This window comes from Microtus oregoni, unplaced genomic scaffold, assembly GCF_018167655.1.
Source record: "Microtus oregoni isolate MIOR12 unplaced genomic scaffold, Mior012 000004F_ref0000308, whole genome shotgun sequence".
NCBI classification, from domain to species: Eukaryota; Metazoa; Chordata; class Mammalia; order Rodentia; family Cricetidae; genus Microtus; species Microtus oregoni.
The window spans coordinates 14750575-14769111 of record NW_024543063.1 but is presented as its reverse complement, the minus strand read 5'-3'; the positions used below and the strand labels follow the sequence as shown (position 1 = coordinate 14769111).

At 49.2% G+C, this 18537-nt stretch overlaps 2 protein-coding genes across 6 annotated transcripts; one reads left to right on the top strand and one right to left on the bottom strand.

Moving 5' to 3' along the window:
* Positions 1–5420: 5420 nt before the first annotated feature.
* Positions 5421–12779, bottom strand: Retreg2 (reticulophagy regulator family member 2). 4 transcript variants are annotated; one of them, XM_041649704.1, is made up of 11 exons: positions 12442–12779; positions 12207–12287; positions 11646–11766; positions 10687–10793; positions 9373–9403; positions 8872–9007; positions 8600–8684; positions 8205–8348; positions 7957–8051; positions 7521–7656; positions 5421–6883 (listed from the first exon to the last, which is right to left on the bottom strand). In XM_041649704.1, the coding sequence occupies exons 3-11, from the start codon at positions 11699–11701 to the stop codon at positions 6264–6266; spliced, it is 1410 nt and encodes a 469-aa protein (XP_041505638.1). In that variant the 5' UTR covers positions 11702–11766; positions 12207–12287; positions 12442–12779; the 3' UTR covers positions 5421–6263. The 4 variants fall into 4 exon arrangements, with proteins under 4 accessions (XP_041505638.1, XP_041505637.1, XP_041505636.1 ...); XM_041649703.1 differs by lacking the exon at positions 12442–12779 and having other exon boundaries at positions 12207–12341; XM_041649702.1 differs by lacking the exons at positions 11646–11766; positions 12207–12287; positions 12442–12779 and adding an exon at positions 11045–11449 and having other exon boundaries at positions 5421–6488; positions 6600–6883.
* Cnppd1 (cyclin Pas1/PHO80 domain containing 1) lies at positions 11534–17886 on the top strand. 2 transcript variants are annotated; one of them, XM_041649705.1, is made up of 9 exons: positions 11534–12121; positions 12697–12784; positions 13252–13360; positions 14308–14389; positions 14557–14677; positions 14762–14890; positions 15941–16002; positions 16288–16405; positions 16646–17886. In XM_041649705.1, exons 2-9 carry the CDS (start codon positions 12716–12718, stop codon positions 17180–17182), a joined length of 1227 nt encoding a protein of 408 aa, XP_041505639.1. In that variant the 5' UTR covers positions 11534–12121; positions 12697–12715; the 3' UTR covers positions 17183–17886. The 2 variants fall into 2 exon arrangements, with proteins under 2 accessions (XP_041505639.1, XP_041505640.1); XM_041649706.1 differs by lacking the exon at positions 11534–12121 and adding an exon at positions 12360–12490.
* Positions 17887–18537: the final 651 nt, after the last annotated feature.

Here is an 18537-nt window from a genome sequence, read left to right as displayed (position 1 = left end):
AGTGTATACAATATCAGCTACACAGGATGCTGAGGCAGGAGGATCACAAATTTGAGACCAGTCTGGGCAACTTAGAGCAGGGGCTTTGTCTCAAAATAAAAATAAATAGGACTGGGAGGTGCTAGTACACACCTATAGTGCCAGCACTAGGACTGGGAGGTGCTAGTACACACCTATAGTGCCAGCACTAGGACTGAGAGGTGCTAGTACACACCTATAGTGCCAGCACTCAGGAGGCAGAAGCAGGCAATTCTCTGAGTTTGAGCCCAACCTGGTCTACAGAGTGAGTTTCAGGACAGCCAGGACTATACACAGAGAAACCCCATCTCAAAAACCCAGAAAAAAGAACAAAACCAAAATACAATTCAATATATGATGACTAGCTAAGGTTTTGTCTTTAAAAAGGGAGTTTGGGAGTAGATATTGGACAGACAACCAACAGAGCCAGGTCACAATAGATTGACAAAGTAGCCCTCAATCCTGTTGTTCTCCAGGTCAAAATTCATAAGCTAAGACAGAAGAGCCTTACATGACCTAACATTTGCTTCATTACTTCAAGTTTAGCATGTTTGCAATATCATAAAAGTCATCCTTAATTCCCTTTGTGACGCCAATTGTTGTACAAACATCTATTCTTTCTGAAGGTTTTTTGTTTTGTTTTGTTTTGTTTTTGGAGATAGGGGTTCTCTGTAGCTTTGTTGCCTGCCCAGGAACTAGCTCTTGTAGACCAGGCTGGCCTCAAACTCACAGAGATCTGCCTGCCTCTGCCTCCCGAGTGCTGGGATTAAAGGTGTGCACTATCATCATCCTGTGTAGTGGGAGCCATGGGCAGGCCTGCTCTTTGTCCTGTCCAGCTCCCACATGGTTAGCTTAGCCCCGGAAATAACACAGAAACTGTATTCTTTTAAACACTGCTTGGCCCATTAGCTCTAGCCTCTTACTGGCTAACTCTCACATCTTGATGAACCCATTTCTATTAAAGTGTGTAGCACCACGAGATGGTGGCTTACCGGGAAAATTCTAGCCTACATCATAGAGTCTGACTCACTTCCCTTCTTCCCAGCATTCTGTTCTGTCTACTCCACCCACCTATGTTCTGACCTATCAGGCCAAGCAGTTTCTTTATTAATTAACCAATGAAAGCAACACATAGAAAGAAGACCCATTTACATCAGTCCGGCTGGATGAAACTCTTATGAATGGGATTCAAGACTCTAAAAGAAGTACAAAATTGCTGTTTGCCCTTTTCATTTTCATCCTTCTGCCATGTAAGGACACCAGACCCCTCTGGAAGGCTCTCTTGGAAGTAGATCTGGCCTTCACCAGACACAGAATCTGTCGGATCCTTGATCTTTTTTTTTTCTGGTGGGGGTGGGGTGTTTCAAGACAGGGTTTCTCTGTAGCTTTGGAGCCTGTTCTGTCTGAACTCTTATAGACCAGGTTGGCCTCAAACTCACAGAGATCCTCCTGCCTCTGCCTCTCAAGTTCTGGGATTAAAGGCATGTGCCACCACCGCCCAGTTCAGATCCTTGATCTTCAGACTCAGATGTTTATCACAGTAGCACAAATGACCTGAAGCAGGTGACATCAACATCCAGACCACAGCAAGGGTGACACAAACACAAAATTAGATAGCCCAACAAGTTCTCATAAACGAACATTCCCGCATAACCAGCCTGCAGAATAACTCAGTGGCTAAGGGTAGTGCAGTGATACCAATACTTACCAAGAATTTGTGGGACTTTTGGTTCAGTTACAGCACCAAATAGAGGGAAATATAGATGTTGAGCTTCAGAAGACCTCTTCAGCCACTGGTTTTCTACCCACAAAGGTAGTTGCTAACATTACATATAGCTTTATACATTTTGTATAAATGAAATTATATATGTGATTGTGTCTAGTTTATTTTGCTCAATATTGTTTACAAAATTTCTATTTTGTTTGTAATTATTACTTGCACATTCTATTTACTTGTCTAAATATTCCACTATGTTCTGGATGGTGGTAGTGTACACCTTTAATCAAAGAACTTGGGAGGCAGAGGCAGGTGGATCTCTGTGATTTCAAGACCAGCCTGTTATATATCTGTATCTGTATCTCTATCTATCTATCTATCTATCTATCTATCTATCTATCTATATACCTATATATATTAATATATATACTAATATATATACATATATATATATATATATTCCACTGTGTATTTGTGCATGGGATGGTAAACTTCTGCTACATTTTTAACTGTATTTTGTCACCTTACCTAAAATTTTCTATGTAGACCAGACTGGTCTGAGCTCAGATATCTGCCTGCCTATGCTTCCTGCATGCTGGGATTAAATGTCTGTACCTTATTTTTTGAAAGTATCTCACTAAACCTGGAGCCCCACCCTCATAGCAGGGTCTCACCATGTAGCACCACACCTGGCTAAGACACAAAACTAGAAACAACTAGAGAGCTCCTGGGTGAAGGGTGAAGAAAAATGAGCCTTTGTAGATTGACAGTGTCAAAAAGCAGTATAAAAAATACAGGAACAGGCTGCTGTAGGAGGCAGGTGGGTGGAATGCAGAATAGAGAGTTCAGTTGTTGATCGATTGAATAGAGGTATCCACAGAGCATTCAAATTCTGGGAAAGGAACTCAACTATGATATAGACATTATCAGCATATGAGGAAGAATGAAACAGGTCGACGTGAAACTACCCAGGATGAGTGGGCAGAGTACAATGACACGGCCCAGTGACACACAGTGATATACCCGTATTGAAGGCGGGAGAAGCCGACTTTAGTTGGACACAAAAAGCAAAGTAGTATGTATGTTCCCTCCACGATACAATTATTCTCAGAACTGCTGACTTTAAACATCATTTGGGATGTTGGGGTGTTGTTCAGGGGAAGAGTTCTTGCTTTGCCTCACCCCACCCCCATAAAAATCACCAATCTTACCTGTTCTTTGCTCCTTTATGCTTCTGTGTATCTAACACCAGCCCCTCAGAGGCTGAGGCTGGAAAATCAAGAGTTAGAAGGTAGTTTGAGCTACAGGAGACACTGTCAAGAAACAAAATCCAAACACCCTGGCCCCCTCCCTGGGCCTCCTCAGATCATTCTGTTTTGCTGTGTGTCTTGGTCAGAAAACTAAATTCTATCTAGTATTTTTATCTATCCATGGCCACTCAATTCATTTCTTCCTTTTGAAGTCTTACTGACAATCCTTCAAACTTTGAAGGCAGGTAATATAATCCAACTCATTTCTTTTTTGGACTAAATATTTCCAGTTCCTTCAAGAATTCTGCCTACAGTATCCAGCCTCTGGCAGTCTTCTCTTGGGTATATTGTAGTCTGTTAATTTGTCAATAAATACAATACACAGAGCCTTCCTTTGTGGAAGCATGCTAATTTAGGAATGACATAGAAGTTTTACTTGCTTATTAAAGACTATATTTCCAGGTTGGAGAGCTGGCTCAGTGGTTAAGAACACTGATTGTTCTTCTAGAGGACCTGGATTCAATTCCTAGCACCCACATGGCAGCTCACAACTGTCTATAACTCCAGTTCTAGGGGACCCAACACCCGTGGCAAAAAAACACCAGTGCACATTAAAAAAAAAAAAGACATTTCCAATAAGGCAGACAAGTTACACTATTTACTATGTGGATATGCTAAATTAACAAAACATACAGTTCCCCCTCCCAGAAGATGTAACCAATTCATCTCATTAGACCTGCTCCCCCTCCCCGATGCCAGGACAGTCTCTTATGCAACTCAGGCTGGCCTTAACCTATGCCCAGTCCTTCAGTCCTGCCTGCCTGGTTACTGGCACTATGTGTGTATGTGTGTGTCCTAATAATGGGTTTCACATTTCTGCTCATTTTCCTGACTCAGGAAAAGCTTCTCATGCTCTTCAGTAGAACACAAACTGGCCAGGACATCTCATAGTGGACATCATTACCAACAAAACACAGAGAACACATCAGACAATGGTAAGTGTGAAGACTTCAAACCGCAAATATTTTGATCCAGCTACAGTGTTCTAAGTTCAAACTTTGAGATTAACAAGGAAACCGGTTAAGGCAACAACTCTTTTTGATTGGTTATTTCCTTTTGGGAATGCCTATTCATTGGTTAGATGTTTTTGCATTCTTGGCAGAAACAGAAATCTCTGCATTAGTTCATGTTCCTTCAGCAGTACAACCAGGCCTCAGTCAACACTGACTCTCAAATGTGAAACACCCCAGAAAATTCTCTCATGTATGGGATACACTGGGACATACCTGTCTAGCCACCAACCTCGAAGACAAATTAGGATTACTACATTTGGACCTGCAGCTGAAGGCTGAGGATATGATGAGTCTCATTAAGCAAACCACTGGCTCTGTTCTGAACTGTTCACCACAGCGAAATGACAGCCAAGTGTGCACTCTCCACAAAGCCAAGATACTAGATTGGTGTTCTCAGTTCCTGGCTTTGTTCTGGGTGCCCATCATCGGACAAGAGCTTAACTGTGTTTGCTGGCATCACTTGCCAGGTTTGAATCATGGCTCGATCTCTAGAGCCTTGTGGCTCTTCAGGAAGTTAAGCTGTGTTTAAAAATCAAGTTAATAGCAATATTTTTTTTTTATCGTGGTAGGCTTGTTTTTGATAGGGTGTTCTCTTTCAGTAGCCCAGGCCTGCCTGAAGCTCTCATTCGGCCTCAGCCTCACAACTGCTGGGATTACAAATGTGAGCCACAATGCCTAACTATAAGCCAATTCGTTTTAAAAGTTGAGGAAAAGCCCCCAATTATTATTATATATAAAATCACTTAGAGTTGGTTCAGTGGTGGTGGCCCATGCCTTTAATCCCAGCATTCGGGAGGCAGAGACAGGCAAATCTCCTGAGTTTCAGGCCAGCCAGGGCTACACGGAGAAACCCCATCTTGAAAATAACCACATAAATTAATTAGAATAGTGCCAAACATGTATTATACTTTAAAAAATGTTAGATACTATTTCTTTAGTCCCTTGGCCTGAACTTTTGTTAATATGTACAGACCTCCATTGGTGGTTAGTGGGCCTAGTGTAGACGTTAGACTGAGTTGCTAGCAGGTAGATAGGTACTTAAGGAGACAATACTAAAGGGTTAAGCATACAGTAGGAACAACTGTTATGGTTCCATGTTTCCATTGACTGGGAAGACAAGGCAGTTTCCTACTGCATGTAATTTATTCATACATGCTAAGTCTCACTACATACCACACACTCCAGGAAGATGGTTGAGCTGGCTGAGTTTTCAGGATAATCCCTGCTTCTGGCTTTGTTTTACACCAAGGAAAATAACCAACTAGGGGCAGTACTGGGATGAAGGGCATAAAGGTCAGGAGGGGACAAAGTACACAGTGTGGGAGCAGCTCACAGTGAGGCAGGCAGGCAAGCAGGCAAGAGTTCTAGCCAATCAACACTTTATTTTTCCAGTTAACACCTACACAGATGTTTCTATCCACTTTAGACCCTAGCAGAGTCTCAACTGTGGTCCAGAAGAGTAGGTTTTGTTCTTCCTAAGACAGCAGGGAAGTCCCTCACCTCAAAAAGAGAGAGAGCGTGCTCATCAACCCCAGTGCTGGCAAAGTGCTATGGGACCCTGCTCTCCTGCATCATGAGGGTTGAACCGGGCAAGGGTACAGTGCAGGCTGGAGGCTACAGTGACCTAAGTGCAGGACTGCTGACCTGTCGCCACTCCAAAGAGAACCTGCCCTACAAGTTGGCCAGTGCCTATGGAAGAAGAGGTTGGCAAAGAGTGGGGATGACGCTGCTAAGGACAGGACACAGCAGGGAAATAAAGCCAAGGGAAGTGTAGGACAGTAGAGAAAATGATAAAGTGCCTGAACTAAACAACCAATGGGACATGAGGGCAGAGCAGCACAGGTCCCTGAGGATAGGAAGAGAGAGAAAGGATAGACCACCAGGGCTTGGGACATAGTAGAATGAGAAGAGATGAGGCAGGGAAGCAAGTGCAGGCTATGGAAGGACTTCCCTAGCCCCATCACATCCACTAGCCCAAATGGAAAATTATTTACAAATTTAAAACCCATCCCAGGCACAGGTACTATATACCAGGTCCCAGGATAGCAGGCAGGCAGGCAGACAGGCAGGCAGAGAATGGGCTGGCTGCCATCTGACAGCCAGCTTCTCCACATAGTGCCTTTCCCCAGAGTGGCAGGGAAAGGAGGAAACATGACATCCCTAGTCAGGAAGCCCTACTATGCCTGCAGCTCATTCTGCCATGGCTCATGGCTCAACCGCTGCATGAGCCTCTTGGTCTGACTGTACCAGAGAATGGCTGTCTGGCCCAAGGGGAGGAGGAGGCAGAACATCAGGGGGCTTTGGGGGCATCTCTGGTCCTAAGCCCAGCTCTGCATTCAGTTGCTCCAGCTCCCCTTGATCCAGCAACTCAAAGTCCTCAGTGGTGAGCGCCTCTTCCTCCTCAGGGGCAGCCAGGGGTTGAGGTGAGTCCTGGGGAAGGGATGGGAGCACAGAGGGGGAAAGGAGGGTAACTGGACCACTTTCAGCAGGGCAAAGTGGGGGTGAGAGGGCGCTGGGTGGAGCCATTATGTCAGCACTCACTGCCTCTGAGCTCAGGGTCTCCACTGGTCCTCCAGGGGAGCATTTCACTCCATCCTGGGGGGACCCTGCCCCATTGAAGTGCGTATTCACAAAGTGAAGAGGGGATGAGAGCTGAAGCAAGGTTTCCTTGACTGCAGCCTCTTCTGTATCCAGGGCTTGCTTTGAGAGGGCTGGAGGGGCATTTAGCAGGTCTTCAGGAGGGGCCAGCTCTGTCTCTTCCCCCTCACCCAGTTCACGGCTCAGAGCCTCTTCGGGCTCACTTGGCAGGCTCTGCTGGTCCAAATCTGTGCAAAGAATAAAGGGTTAAGAACAGGTTGGCTTCTCTGGTCACAAAAGCCATATGCTCATGAAGATAACATGGGAAGCCAGGCCCTGTGGCATATGACTATTGTAATCCCAGCATCTGGGAAGTTGAGGCAGGAGGGATCAGGAGTTCAGGTCATCCTCTGCTACACAAAGTCTGAAGCAAGCCTGAGCTATATAAAAAAATCCTTTCTCAAAAAGCAAAGCAGAGCTAGAGAGATGGCTTGATGGTTAAGAGCACTCGCTGCTTTTGCAGAGGACCCTGATTTGATTCCTAGGACCCACATGGTAGCTCATAATCATCCATAAGTCCAGCTCCAGGAGATCAGTTGCCCTCTTCTGACTTTTGCAGGTACCAGGTATGCACGTGGTATGCACATATATGCAGGCCAAACACTCATACACATAAAAGAAACATCTAAGAACAATAAAAGAACAAACAAACTCCACAAAACAAGGCAAAATGAGGATGGAATACTAAGCTAAGGTCTTCCGGGAGCTTAGGGTAGATTTAGAGAATCAGCTAGCCGGAGTAAGCACTTTTGGAACTCAGAGAACACAGCAACAACTCGGAATCAGGGAACAGGAAGATTAAGAGGGGCAAAAGGCTGTTCATACCCTCAGAAACATCTGTCAGTTGTGGGGTGGTGGCCCGAGAAACAGAGAAGCCGCCGCTCTCTAAGATAGAGGCCTCCTCGTCTGACAGTTCTGAGTCTGTAATAGCCAAGGCCAGTGCTGTTTTCTTCACATCCACCTGCAGGAGAACCAGGATGAATCCAAAAGGAGGGAAAAACACTTGACCCCCAAGCCTTCTGGCTTCCACCTACTTGAGAAGTGGTAGCTCGAGAGCAGCTAGATCCTCGCCCCTCCCTCTGCCTTTTTAGTTTTTGGAGATAGGGTCTTATACAGGCCAGGCTGGTCTCAAACTCATAATGAAAACTAGGCTGGTCTTGAATTCTTGATCCTTCTGCTTCCACCTCTCAAATAAGTGTGCATCACCATAACTAGCTTCCCTTTGGTCTTCTACTTCACACCCATCTTCCCTGGATCTCACCACTGGAGAGAAGCCCGCCAACTCTGCCTCGCTTTCACTCTCTGTTTCAGCCAGTGGCTCATCACCTGCTGGGGGAGCATTCTTCCCTTGCCGCTCTAGAGAAGGGTAATAAGGCAACATGAGCAAAGACAATAGCGGGAAACAAGTATGACTAAGGAACTGGAAACGATTGAAGTTTTAGGACATATCATGAGCTATAAACCTCAGGCCCTCCCCGCCTTTCACCCTAGGTTAAGAGAATCCCTTACTCCTCTTGTCATGTTTGTGATGCAGGGCATCGGCTTCTGCCTTCATGCTGTAGTCCAACTGCATGAGCAAGGGCTCTAGGCGTGTGTACATCCTCTGGATCAGTTCATGATAAACCACCAGGGGCCACAGCAGGATACTCAGCACTATGGATTAGGAAGTCCACTCAGAGCTCAGAATGCCAATTTCCCAAGAGCCTTCATTTAAACTGTCCCCTAAACAGGTGGGTCTAAATAAAGATGAGATTCTTTCTCAAGGCAACGACATCCTCTTTCCCCATCTACCACTCTCCTCCCCAGATGGGTAAATGATAGAAAATGCAGTTTTTCCTTTGGGTCAATCCAGGGAAAGAAGAATAGAAAGGGCTTTGGAAAGGGCAGGGGTAGCCTCCACTCACAGACAATGTAGGAAATCATAATTCCTGGAACATAGTGTCCCAACACAGCTAGCACAGCACAGCCAGAACAGACTCGAGCACAGAACTGCAGAGAAGAGCACAGGATCTATGAAGAACACTGGACTAAACCATGTGCCCAGTCACCCGGGAAGGAACTACTATTCCTCTGGTGGAAGAACGGAACCAATTGGGAAATTTACAAGAGACACTGCTTATATTGCTCCTCTCCCATCCCCTCTGGCTCCAAGGAACTGCTACAGGATGAAGTTTACCTGAGCTGGATTCTGCCTCTTGTACTGCAACAGCTCTTGCAGGTGAATCTGGAAGGTGAGCCAGCTCTCAGCCAGGTATCTGCACAACTCGGGCACACTCAGCAGGTGCGGCTGGGCGCCTGACCCCGCACCCTCACTGGGGAAGACACGACATGACCCCTGGAAGCCTCAGAAGCCAGCTTTCTAAGGCACTCACATCACTTTGAGATCGCAGACCAGCTCTTCCATCTGGAGATGTGCAAACCCCACCTCCCCAAAAGGAGGTCCTCCCAGTCCTGGGAAGCAAATTCCCAGGGTACTCAACTTTCTACCTCTACAGGAGAAGGCACACAGCATCTGCATAGAAGCCTAAGGCCAACACACTTTTGCTTGCTGCACGCTCCTTCACTATACTGGGACCTACGCCTGCAGAAGGGGCAGCCTTGCTCATCTTTGAGCTGATCTGAACATAGCAAGCAGACCACATTTGGGCATTTTCTTTAAAAGGTGGCCTGTACTCACCTGTCAGAGTGTGGTTCCTCAGGGGGTGAAGCTATAGAGAAAAAAAAAAGGGTGGGGGGGATAAATTAAGAGTGCAAGAAGCACTGAGAGACAGATTCCAAATCAGAAGCACTGAGAGACAGATTCCAAATCAGAAGGCATTGCATCTCCTCAGCATTGCTGGTCTCAAATTTTCAGTGATCCTTATAGGCATGAACCACTGCATGAGGCCCAGAGCACACTAACAACAGGCTGTATTACATGTTGTTTCTGTACTATTTTTTGCGGCACTTGGAACTGAACCTGAAGTAAACACTAGACAAATGCTGTACCACTGAGCTACGTCCCCAATGCTTTTCTTAAAACAAGAGAGGCCTTGAACTTGCATCCTCCTCTGCTTCAGTCTCTTATGTAACTGAGATGGCAGGCCTGCACCACCAGGCCTATCTTTGCCTCCTTCTTTAGACTTCGACTTTATCAAACACAGGAGCCCACACTTTATTCCTTTGTGTCCTAAACAATTCATACACAGCCCGTTACATAGTTGTTCCAAGACGCACAATAGGTCTTGGAAGCCACGCAGTAGTGGTGCACGCCTTTAATCCCAACACTGTGGAGGCAGAGGCAGGTGGCTCTCTGTGAGTTTGAGGAGAGCCTGGTTTATGGAGCGAGGTCCAGCACAGCAAGGCTACAAAGATAAACCCTGCCTCGAAAAACAAACAAAATGACGGGCAGTGGTGGCGCACGCCTTTAATCCCAGCACTCGGGAGGCAGAGGCAGGCGGATCTCTGGGAGTTCAAGGCCAGCCTGGTCTACAAAGAGCTAGTTCCAGGACAGGAACCAAAAGCTACAGAGAAACCCTGTCTCGAAAATCAAAAAAAAAAAAAAAAATTTGTAACGCCAACTCCTATCACGTTCTTTGTAGACTAACCTGCCCCTGTGAAGTCCCTGCTTTTGCAGTTCTTTCCAAGTCCATTCACCTGATTAGGTGCTTTGCTACAAATTTTTGAGACAATGTCTCACCTTGTAACTCCTGCTGGCCCAGAACTCACAGAGATTCGCCTACCTCTGTCTGCTGAGCACTGGGATTAAAGACCTGCGCCACCAGTCAGCTCTAAACTCAACAGTTTTCACTACTAACCCCACAGAACGTTAATTTTGGGAGATAGGCGATTCTTGTTTCGGGCAATTTCTTAAAATGGGGACGGATGGGCACAGTGCACGCCCCGGAGGCAAAAGGGCCTTGCTGCACCTTCCCTTAACGGTTCAATCTCACGCAGTAGGGTGAAGCACAAGGCATGTGCAGACCAGTGCATGTGGAATGAAGAAACTCACCTGAAACGTCGGGGAGAAAGCGAGGATGCCAGAGATCCAGCAGGAAATAGGTCAAAAGTGAGATGCTGAGCAGGAAGAAGGGCCGGAGGGACGACGAAGACAACAACCTTAGGGAGACAGGCATCTCAGCCGCGAGTGGGTGAGAGGTGCCCAAACCCATCGAAAAGGACAGAAAGATCCACTGACGGGGAGACAGCCCTCTAAGCCTCAGCCGTCACCAAGAGACTAAGAAATGGGGCAACCTGATGATGGATCACCGCTCCAGCGGCTGACAGCCCTCGAAGGGAGGGCGCCCCCAGTCCTCCCGCCCCCGCTCTCCCGCGCAGCCCGGCCCCGCCCCCTCCTCCGCGGCCGTTACCAGAAGAGGCCGTTGAGTGCGGCCGCCGTGACCAGGCTGTGCAGCGGCTTCTCCCACACCAGCAGTCGCTGTGCGGCCGCCAGCACCGCCTCCCAGCCGCGGAGCCGCAGCCACAGCGACGTGGCCAGGCGTCCCACCGCCTCGGCCGCGGCCGCCTCCTCCTCAGCGTCGCCGGTGGCCTCACCCATGCCGAGGCTCAGCCCCAGGCCCAGGCCCAGCCCCGGGGTCCCACCCGCGCCGGTGTTACCGCCGCCGCTGCTCGCCATCACCGCGCCGCAGCCGCTGCCCGAGCCCGCGAGGAGCCAGGGCTGCGCGGCCACCGCCGGGGGCGCGTCAGGCGGAAGGGGGCGCACACCCAGGCAAGCAGAACCTGCGGACTCGCGTCACGTGACGGAGCGCACGGTCACGTGATGCGACCTAACAGCCCGGATGGGAGGCCCGCGCGTGCGCGCAGGCGGCTGCCGTGATCCTGCACCCACGCAGGTGTGCTTCCAGGCTGCCGGAGCGGTGACCTGGGGCGGCTGTTGAGGCTACGCTGCCTGCTGTCTTCTCCGCGTGTTGTCAGGGCGGCTGGGGAAGCTGCTGGCGACCCGTGTCTTACCTGCGACTCCTCCCGGAGGAAGTGGGCCTCCAGGCGCCCAGGATCCCGGCTAGCATCTCTTTCGGCTCGGGAAGGGCGCGGCATTCCCATTACTCAATCTCGACGCCTCCAGTCCCCTCCCCTCAGAGGATAAACAAACACCAGCGCGTTACTTCAATGACTTAAAAGCAGCCTCACCAACTTAGAAAAGTTGTGTTTTTCCTACTCCGAGCGTCGACGCTCTTTCTTCCCCCAAATCTTTCACCGGCAGATTGGGTGGAAGGCGTTTTTGAAAATAAAAACTCATTTAGATGCTGTTTACTTTTGGGAGACATGTTAACATCGCCCTTTGAGGCTTCATATCTTTTGAGAATCATTTAATTGCTAGAGTAACCCTACAAAAACACAGTATGCATTTGACTTTTACAGTTTTAAACTCCTAAGGGGCATAAAGGTTCAACAGATTTCCTTCCATCTTGTCCACAGTTCTCCCACGGGTAAGTTTCGTGTTCATCTTTCTTGTGCATTGCTGAGCGCGTGCATCTTTCCCTACCAAAGCCCGGGAAACAACTCGTCTGTTACCTCTTATGTTAGTCTCGTTAATATCTGCACCACTACCACAAGGTCTGGCCAGCTCGTTCACCCTTGGTGTGTCCCGGGCCCCTGGGAACCGTAAACCAAAACTCAGACCCCGGTGCTTGGGGCTCCAGAGACCCGAGGCTCTCGGCGGGAGGCTGGCCCCAGGCGGCACTTCCTCCCCAGCGGGCTGACTCGCCGGCGACACCGCCCGCCGCTTGTAAACGCCAGGCAGACGCACCGCGGGCTGAGAACACTTCTGGCCCTGGGACCTCTTCTTACTCCGCCTGGTGAGCGCCGCACGGATTGTCGGGCGCCGGGAGGCTCAGTCGCGCGCGGAACAGGAAGAGGCGTCCTGCGGCTGCCGGCAACAGGGGAGGAGACTGCGCGGACCGGGGCGGCGGCCCTTTCGGGAGAGGCGGGCAGGTGGGCCAACGGGGGAGGACGGCTCTGTCCGCCACTTACTGTTCTTTTCCTCCCCCTTCCACCTTCACAGGGTGGCGGCTGACGGCACGATGGATCTGGCTGGGCTCCTTCTGGACGAAGAAGGCACGTTTTCCCTTACCGGTTTCCAGGACTTCACGGTGAGAACACAGCCCTTCTGTCCTTAGCTCCCCCCCCCGCCCCTCCAAGCTGGGAGTCGGGATTCCGGGGCGTTACCCTCTGGGCCCGAGCGGAATGGGAGCTGTCTTACTTGCCATTCCCGGGATTGGGTGGCTATTGAGAGCAATGCCTACTCGAGGCCCGGGCCACTTGGGCCTGGAGGCAAACCCTTAGGTTATAGGAAGGGATGGGCGATTAGACTGGGGTCCATCTGGTTTCTAGTTTTCTCCTGGGAGCCCTCAGTGATGACAGGGCGTCTGTTTTCCCCTTCATGAGAACCGAACTAGGGTGCCATTAGCAAAACACCCTGAGAACGCGGAGCTGGGTGGCGCATAGGCCGAGTGGCAGCAAAGCCAACTTGCTGCCCTTCACAGCCTTCCATTCCCAACTCAGGACTTCCACCAAGTCCTTCCCTGCCCTTTACCCTCCATCACTGGCCCTGTTTCAGTTCCTTCCAGGACACCAGAAACTGAGTGCTCGAATCCGAAGGAGACTCTATTATGGCTGGGACTGGGATACAGACTGCAGCCTGGAGGAACTCTCCAGCCCTGTGGCAGGTTAGGCTGTGTGTGTGTGTGTGTGTGTGTGTGTGTGTGTGTGTGTGTGACTGAGCACGTAAGAACTTTGAGGGCAGGGTTGTTAGTAGTCACCCAAATGCCTTGACATTTTCCCTCTGAGCTGCACTGTGTCTCATAACTAGCTCAGTTGGTACTTGGTTTGACAATGCAGGCCGCGTTTCACATTCTTTAGCCCACGTGAGTAAAAACAGCTCATAAATTGCAGTCACTTATTTTTAGGGCCTTGTGTATGCTAGGCAAGCATTTTATCATAGAGCTAAACCTCAAGTCCTGGTTCCCCTTTTGATTTAAAGGTCAGAACTTAAGTTTTCTAATTATATTTGTTGTATGTCTCCCAAGTAAACAAAGCACGCTTATTAGAACATTAGTGGCGGGGCAGTGATGGCGCATGCCTTTAATCCCAGAGGCAGGCGGATCTCTGTGAGTTCGAGGCCAGCATGGTCTACAAGAGCTATTTCCAGGACAGGCTCCAAAGCTACAGAGAAACCCTGTCTTGAAAAAACCAAAAAAAAAGAAAGAAAAAAGAAAAACATTAGTGAAAAATAAACATGAATAACTCAACAGAAGAGCCTTTTCTACTGGAATGTGCTTTTATCTATTTAGAATTGGGGGGGGGGGGAGAGCAAGGTGGGGAAACCCAGGGCTGAAGGGTTGAGGCAGAGGCAGTATCTTACTACATAGATCTGACTAGCCTGGAACTCACTGTCGATCAGGCTAGCCATGCCGTAATCCAGTCACCTGTGGGATTACAGGCACATTTCACCATACCCTTCCAGCTTAGGAGAATTTGATCTCTAGTTTTCTGTGACTGCCATGTCCCCAAGGCCTCAGATACTGCAGACCTAGGTCTTCCCAAACAGTTGTGGGGACTGATGTGTATGTTTGGGGGGGCGGGGTTGACTATTCTGCTCCCTTCTCTCCTGCAGACATTACTGTGGAACTTCTTCAGAAGGCAGCACCCAGTCCTATCCGTCGACTCCAGAAGAAATATGTAGCTCATGTGTCCCGGTGAGCCTGGGATTGTGGGGGCGGGGAGAAGGAGGGAGAGAGAGAGAGAGCACGCGCGGGTTGCTCTTGTCTCTAAAAAGAAAGTGTAAAGACAGAGATGAGCATCTCGAGCCTTTCAGGAGCTGAAGGACCCTTGGGTTTAATTACTGGTCCTTTCCACCTCCCAGGGAGGCTTGTATCTCCCCCTGTGCGATGATGTTAGCTCTTGTGTACATTGAGCGGCTCCGGCACCGAAACCCTGACTACCTGCAGCACGTGTCGTCTTCTGACTTGTTTCTGATCTCCATGGTGAGGGGCTCCCTCCTTTTACCTCCCTAGTGAGCCAGGCACCAGCTATGAGCCCTACTGATGCCACTTCTGGCTTCTCTACAGATGGTGGCCAGTAAATACCTTTATGATGAAGGAGAGGAAGAGGAGGTCTTCAATGATGAATGGGGAGCTGCTGGGGGAGTGGCTGTGCCTGCTCTCAATGCCTTGGAAAGGGGCTTCCTGAGTGCCATGGTGAGTGGCTCTTATCTGTGTTTTCGTTCCTTTATTCTTTGTTCTCTCCCAGCTTTCTGTTGTGTTCTCTCTCTCTGTGTGTGTGTGTGTGTGTGTGTGTGTGTGTGTGTGTACATGTCATGCGCACTCCTTTTATGTGGGATCTCAGTTTCTCATGCTTGTGTATAAGGTCTTTCATAACTAAGGTAGCTGTCAACCTTCGTCTAATTTTTTTCTGCCTGGTATGCTTGAGCATGTCTTTAATCCCAGGTAGATCTCTGTGAGGTTGAGACCAGCCTGGTCCATTTCAGGATCGTCAGGGCTTCATAGTCAGACCCTGTCTCTTAATAAGAAAGTTTTAAATTAGGCTGTTGTAGAATTCACTATGTGGATAAGGCTGGTCCTGACCTTGTGATGAGCCTCCTGTTGCTTCTGCTTTTGTCTCCCAATGCTGATTGTAGGTCTATGTACTGCACCTGACTTTGCATGTCTGTCCTTCTTGTGTCTTCTTGGCGGGGTCTTCCTTTCCTGTCCATTCAGGACTAGTTTATAGGCTCCTGGAACAGTGAGCCCACAAGTAGCATCTCACCCTCTTCCTTTAGGGCACACTTGGAGGCAGAGCCTGTAGTGTTGGCCTCTGAATATTTGCTTTCAAACTCTGTCTTAGACTTTGAGCTCCCTGTGGACACTGACCAATCTTGGGTTTATTTTCTCCCTTTGTACTTTGTAGTGGGGATAATTAATTCAAAGTCAGGTAGGTGGTGATGGCGTGATAGAATAAACCACAAGCTCTTCGGATAGTAGTTAGCAATTTTCTTTGACCCAGGCTGGCCTATAACTCACTATGTAGCCCAGGCTGGCCTATAACTCACTATGTAGCCCAGGCTGGCCTATAACTCACTATGTAGCCCAGGCTGGCCTATAACTCACTATGTAGCCCAGGCTGGCCTATAACTCACTATGTAGCCCAGGCTGGCCTATAACTTGCAGCAGTACTTTTGCTTCAGCCTCCCAAGTACTGGGATCATAGGGATGAACTACCATGCCTGTCTTTCTTCTTCTTGCACACAGGATTGGCGTCTCTATACTGATCCTCGGGAGATCTTTGAGGTGCTGAATTGGCTGGAGAGTTGGTGAGTTCCAGAAATTGATAAGAGGGGTTTGAGGCATTTAGAGGCATTGGCCAGTGCCATAGGAGCTAGAAATGAGATCTGTGTAACCGGGAGAAAGAAAAGAAAGAGAATTGCTCAAAGTGGTCATCGCCTAACTTTTCTGCTTTCCTTCAGTGGCGGTAGCAGCTTATTTGAAGTTTGTGTCTTAATCTCATCTTCTGGATCATGGGTAGCCTAGGGATCTGTGTATTTGATCAGCTCCTTAGTGTCTTCTGATGGGTGCCCCTGGGCTCTTCTCCATACTAGTGTGGCTGAGCAGCAAGGACGTCGGCGGGGCTGGTACACCTACACAGACCTGTGTGTGCTGCTGGAACAGCCAGCATGGCAGCTGTCTCTGGGCTCCCTCTGCCAGCGACTGGTAAAGGTGAGAAGGGGGTATGAAGGAGAGGGACCTGAGGAGGCTCCCACGAGCGTGTGTGTGTGTGTGTGTGTGTGTGTGTGTGTGTGTGTTGGAAAGCAAATTCTGAAAGGCTTGGAAGAAGTTTGAGAGTAGATGGGAGAGCAGGGGAGGCAGAGGGAGTTACATAGAGCTTCAGCGTGAGCGACTGGGAGTAGGAATAAAGATAGTCAACAGCCTGCGGTTTTCTTATCTTCTCTCTTACAGCTGTCCTGCCTGTTAGCCGTGGCATATGTGAGCAGTGTGGCCCTAGCTGTGGCATCAGTGGCTGTAATACATCAGTCTTTGGGGCTGTCCTGCAGCCCCTCACCAGGTCCTCCTGATCTCAGACTGGTTTCTAAAGGCCTCTTGCAGCCTTGCATACCTTCCCCTGTGCCACAGTGCCTGACTAATGTCTCCAGCTGCCTGGAAGGCAATGTAGAGTTGCCGCCCCTGTGGGGCAGTCTTCTGGCCTCACTGACACCCCTTCCGGTACCTCCCCCAGACCCTCCTGTCCCACCTACTCTTCTCCACAAATGCCCCCTTTGCCAGAAGTTCCAGAGAAACACCCAAAACTGCCATGCCTGCCACCAGCCTAACCATACAGTGTCTATTGGTCCTTCACGGCCCTTTTACCACACCCATGGCCTGGCCCCACCCTGGCTCTGGAGCCCAGCAGCCCCTCCATTCCTCCAACCCCAGCAATGTTCTCTTTTTAGTGTCATGGAGCTGGCCCGTCTCAAGTCTTTTATTTTCCCAGGCTAGGTAGGGTTCTAAGGAGTGCGGTAAAAGAGGGTTTGGGACTCCCTAAGAACCTGGAAGAGGAAAACTTGATTTAGATTTTTGCTACCTCTCTGGGTCTTTGGCTGGTCCCCTGTCCTCCTGGGTAGGAGCACAAGAGATTATGGGGCAAAGCAAGGTCATTCACTCTCCCAGACCTCAGAGGCTGGCTAGTAGGCTAGAACTCTGATGGTGCCTGGGACAATTTCAGCTCAGTGACCAGGGGCATGTCACCAATAACAGAGAAGCTCCTATCTTTCTGCCTTCCCAAGCCTAGGGGAGTAGACTTTTGCTTTTGAGTTTCCAAAGATGGAAAGGTAAAGGTGGGAGGTGTGGGAAGTGGATGAGAAGAAGGAAGCATTTGTGTGGTTCTGTTCCTGTGATGTCCCTGGGGCAGGAAAACCAGGGGCGGATGGCCCTGAGATGGCAGTGGCTGAGGGAAGGCGTCCTGAGGCAGGAAGCTTGCCACACCCATCCCTTGGATGTAGTTGTCACAACCAGGGATTTCTGGGTCCTTCAACCTTATCCTTTTGTCTTCCAACCTTAGCATCTTGCTCCAAGGCTTCCCACTTGACCGGTTCTTTTCTAGGTGTTCTCTTTACAGGCTCTCTGGGCACACTGCTTTGTATCTGAGTTTTTCACGCTTTTGTAGAACTGAGGTTTTAATAAACAGTTTCTGTTGCATGGCCTGGCCTTTTCCTTCTGCATTATCCTTTGAGGATCTTCTCTTATCTGCCTCCCAAGTCAGAGGCTCCATCCTGTTAACGTGTGTCAGCATTCTCTCTGACTCTGTTTCAAAACTCCCTGTTAGTTTGATAGTTATTCCTGATTCAAATGTTCCTGCATTCCTGCCACTACTGCCTCAGAGGCCCTGAAATTGGGGGATGTGGCCTACCATGGGATACAAGCAGTGACTGTCCCAGGCCTGGGAAGGCCTTGTCCGTTATTACGTATTCTGGGTGGGTACCAGCCTTGTGAATCCTTACGTACCAAAGCCTGTCCACTTGAGCTCCTAGAATGCAAGCCCTACTGACCTCTTCAAGGTGACTCATGGAAGTAGCTGGTGTTGAAGAACCAGAGCTGGGTCATCAATGGAAGAACAATCTGTGGTGTATTAGGACTGCTAACTGACTGCCAAAGATCGTGTAGGGAGTGGGGGGTAGGAGTAAGGTCAGTGGGCTGGTGGGTCCCCCAAGGGTCATTGTGATATGTACTCTTTTTTTTTTTTTTTTGGTTTTTCAAGACAGGTTTCTCTGTAGCTTTGGAGCCTGTCCTGGAACTAGCTCTTGTAGACCAGGCTGGCCTCGAACTCACAGAGATCCGCCTGCCTCTGCCTCCTG

Excerpts from the sequence above, each read along its gene's own strand:
- Retreg2 (XM_041649701.1), bottom strand. The coding sequence starts at position 11,310 with ATGGCGAGCAGCGGCGGCGGTAACACCGGCGCGGGTGGGACCCCGGGG. Across the intron at positions 9,404-10,686 it reads CTTTCTCCCCGACGTTTCAG|CTTCACCCCCTGAGGAACCA; the intron begins GTGAGTTTCTTC and ends TTTTCTCTATAG. Across the intron at positions 9,008-9,372 it reads GAGGAACCACACTCTGACAG|TGAGGGTGCGGGGTCAGGCG; the intron begins GTGAGTACAGGC and ends TGTCTTCCCCAG.
- Cnppd1 (XM_041649705.1), top strand. The coding sequence starts at position 12,716 with ATGGATCTGGCTGGGCTCCTTCTGGACGAAGAAGGCACGTTTTCCCTT. Across the intron at positions 14,891-15,940 it reads GGGGCTTCCTGAGTGCCATG|GATTGGCGTCTCTATACTGA; the intron begins GTGAGTGGCTCT and ends TCTTGCACACAG. Across the intron at positions 16,406-16,645 it reads TCTGCCAGCGACTGGTAAAG|CTGTCCTGCCTGTTAGCCGT; the intron begins GTGAGAAGGGGG and ends TCTCTCTTACAG.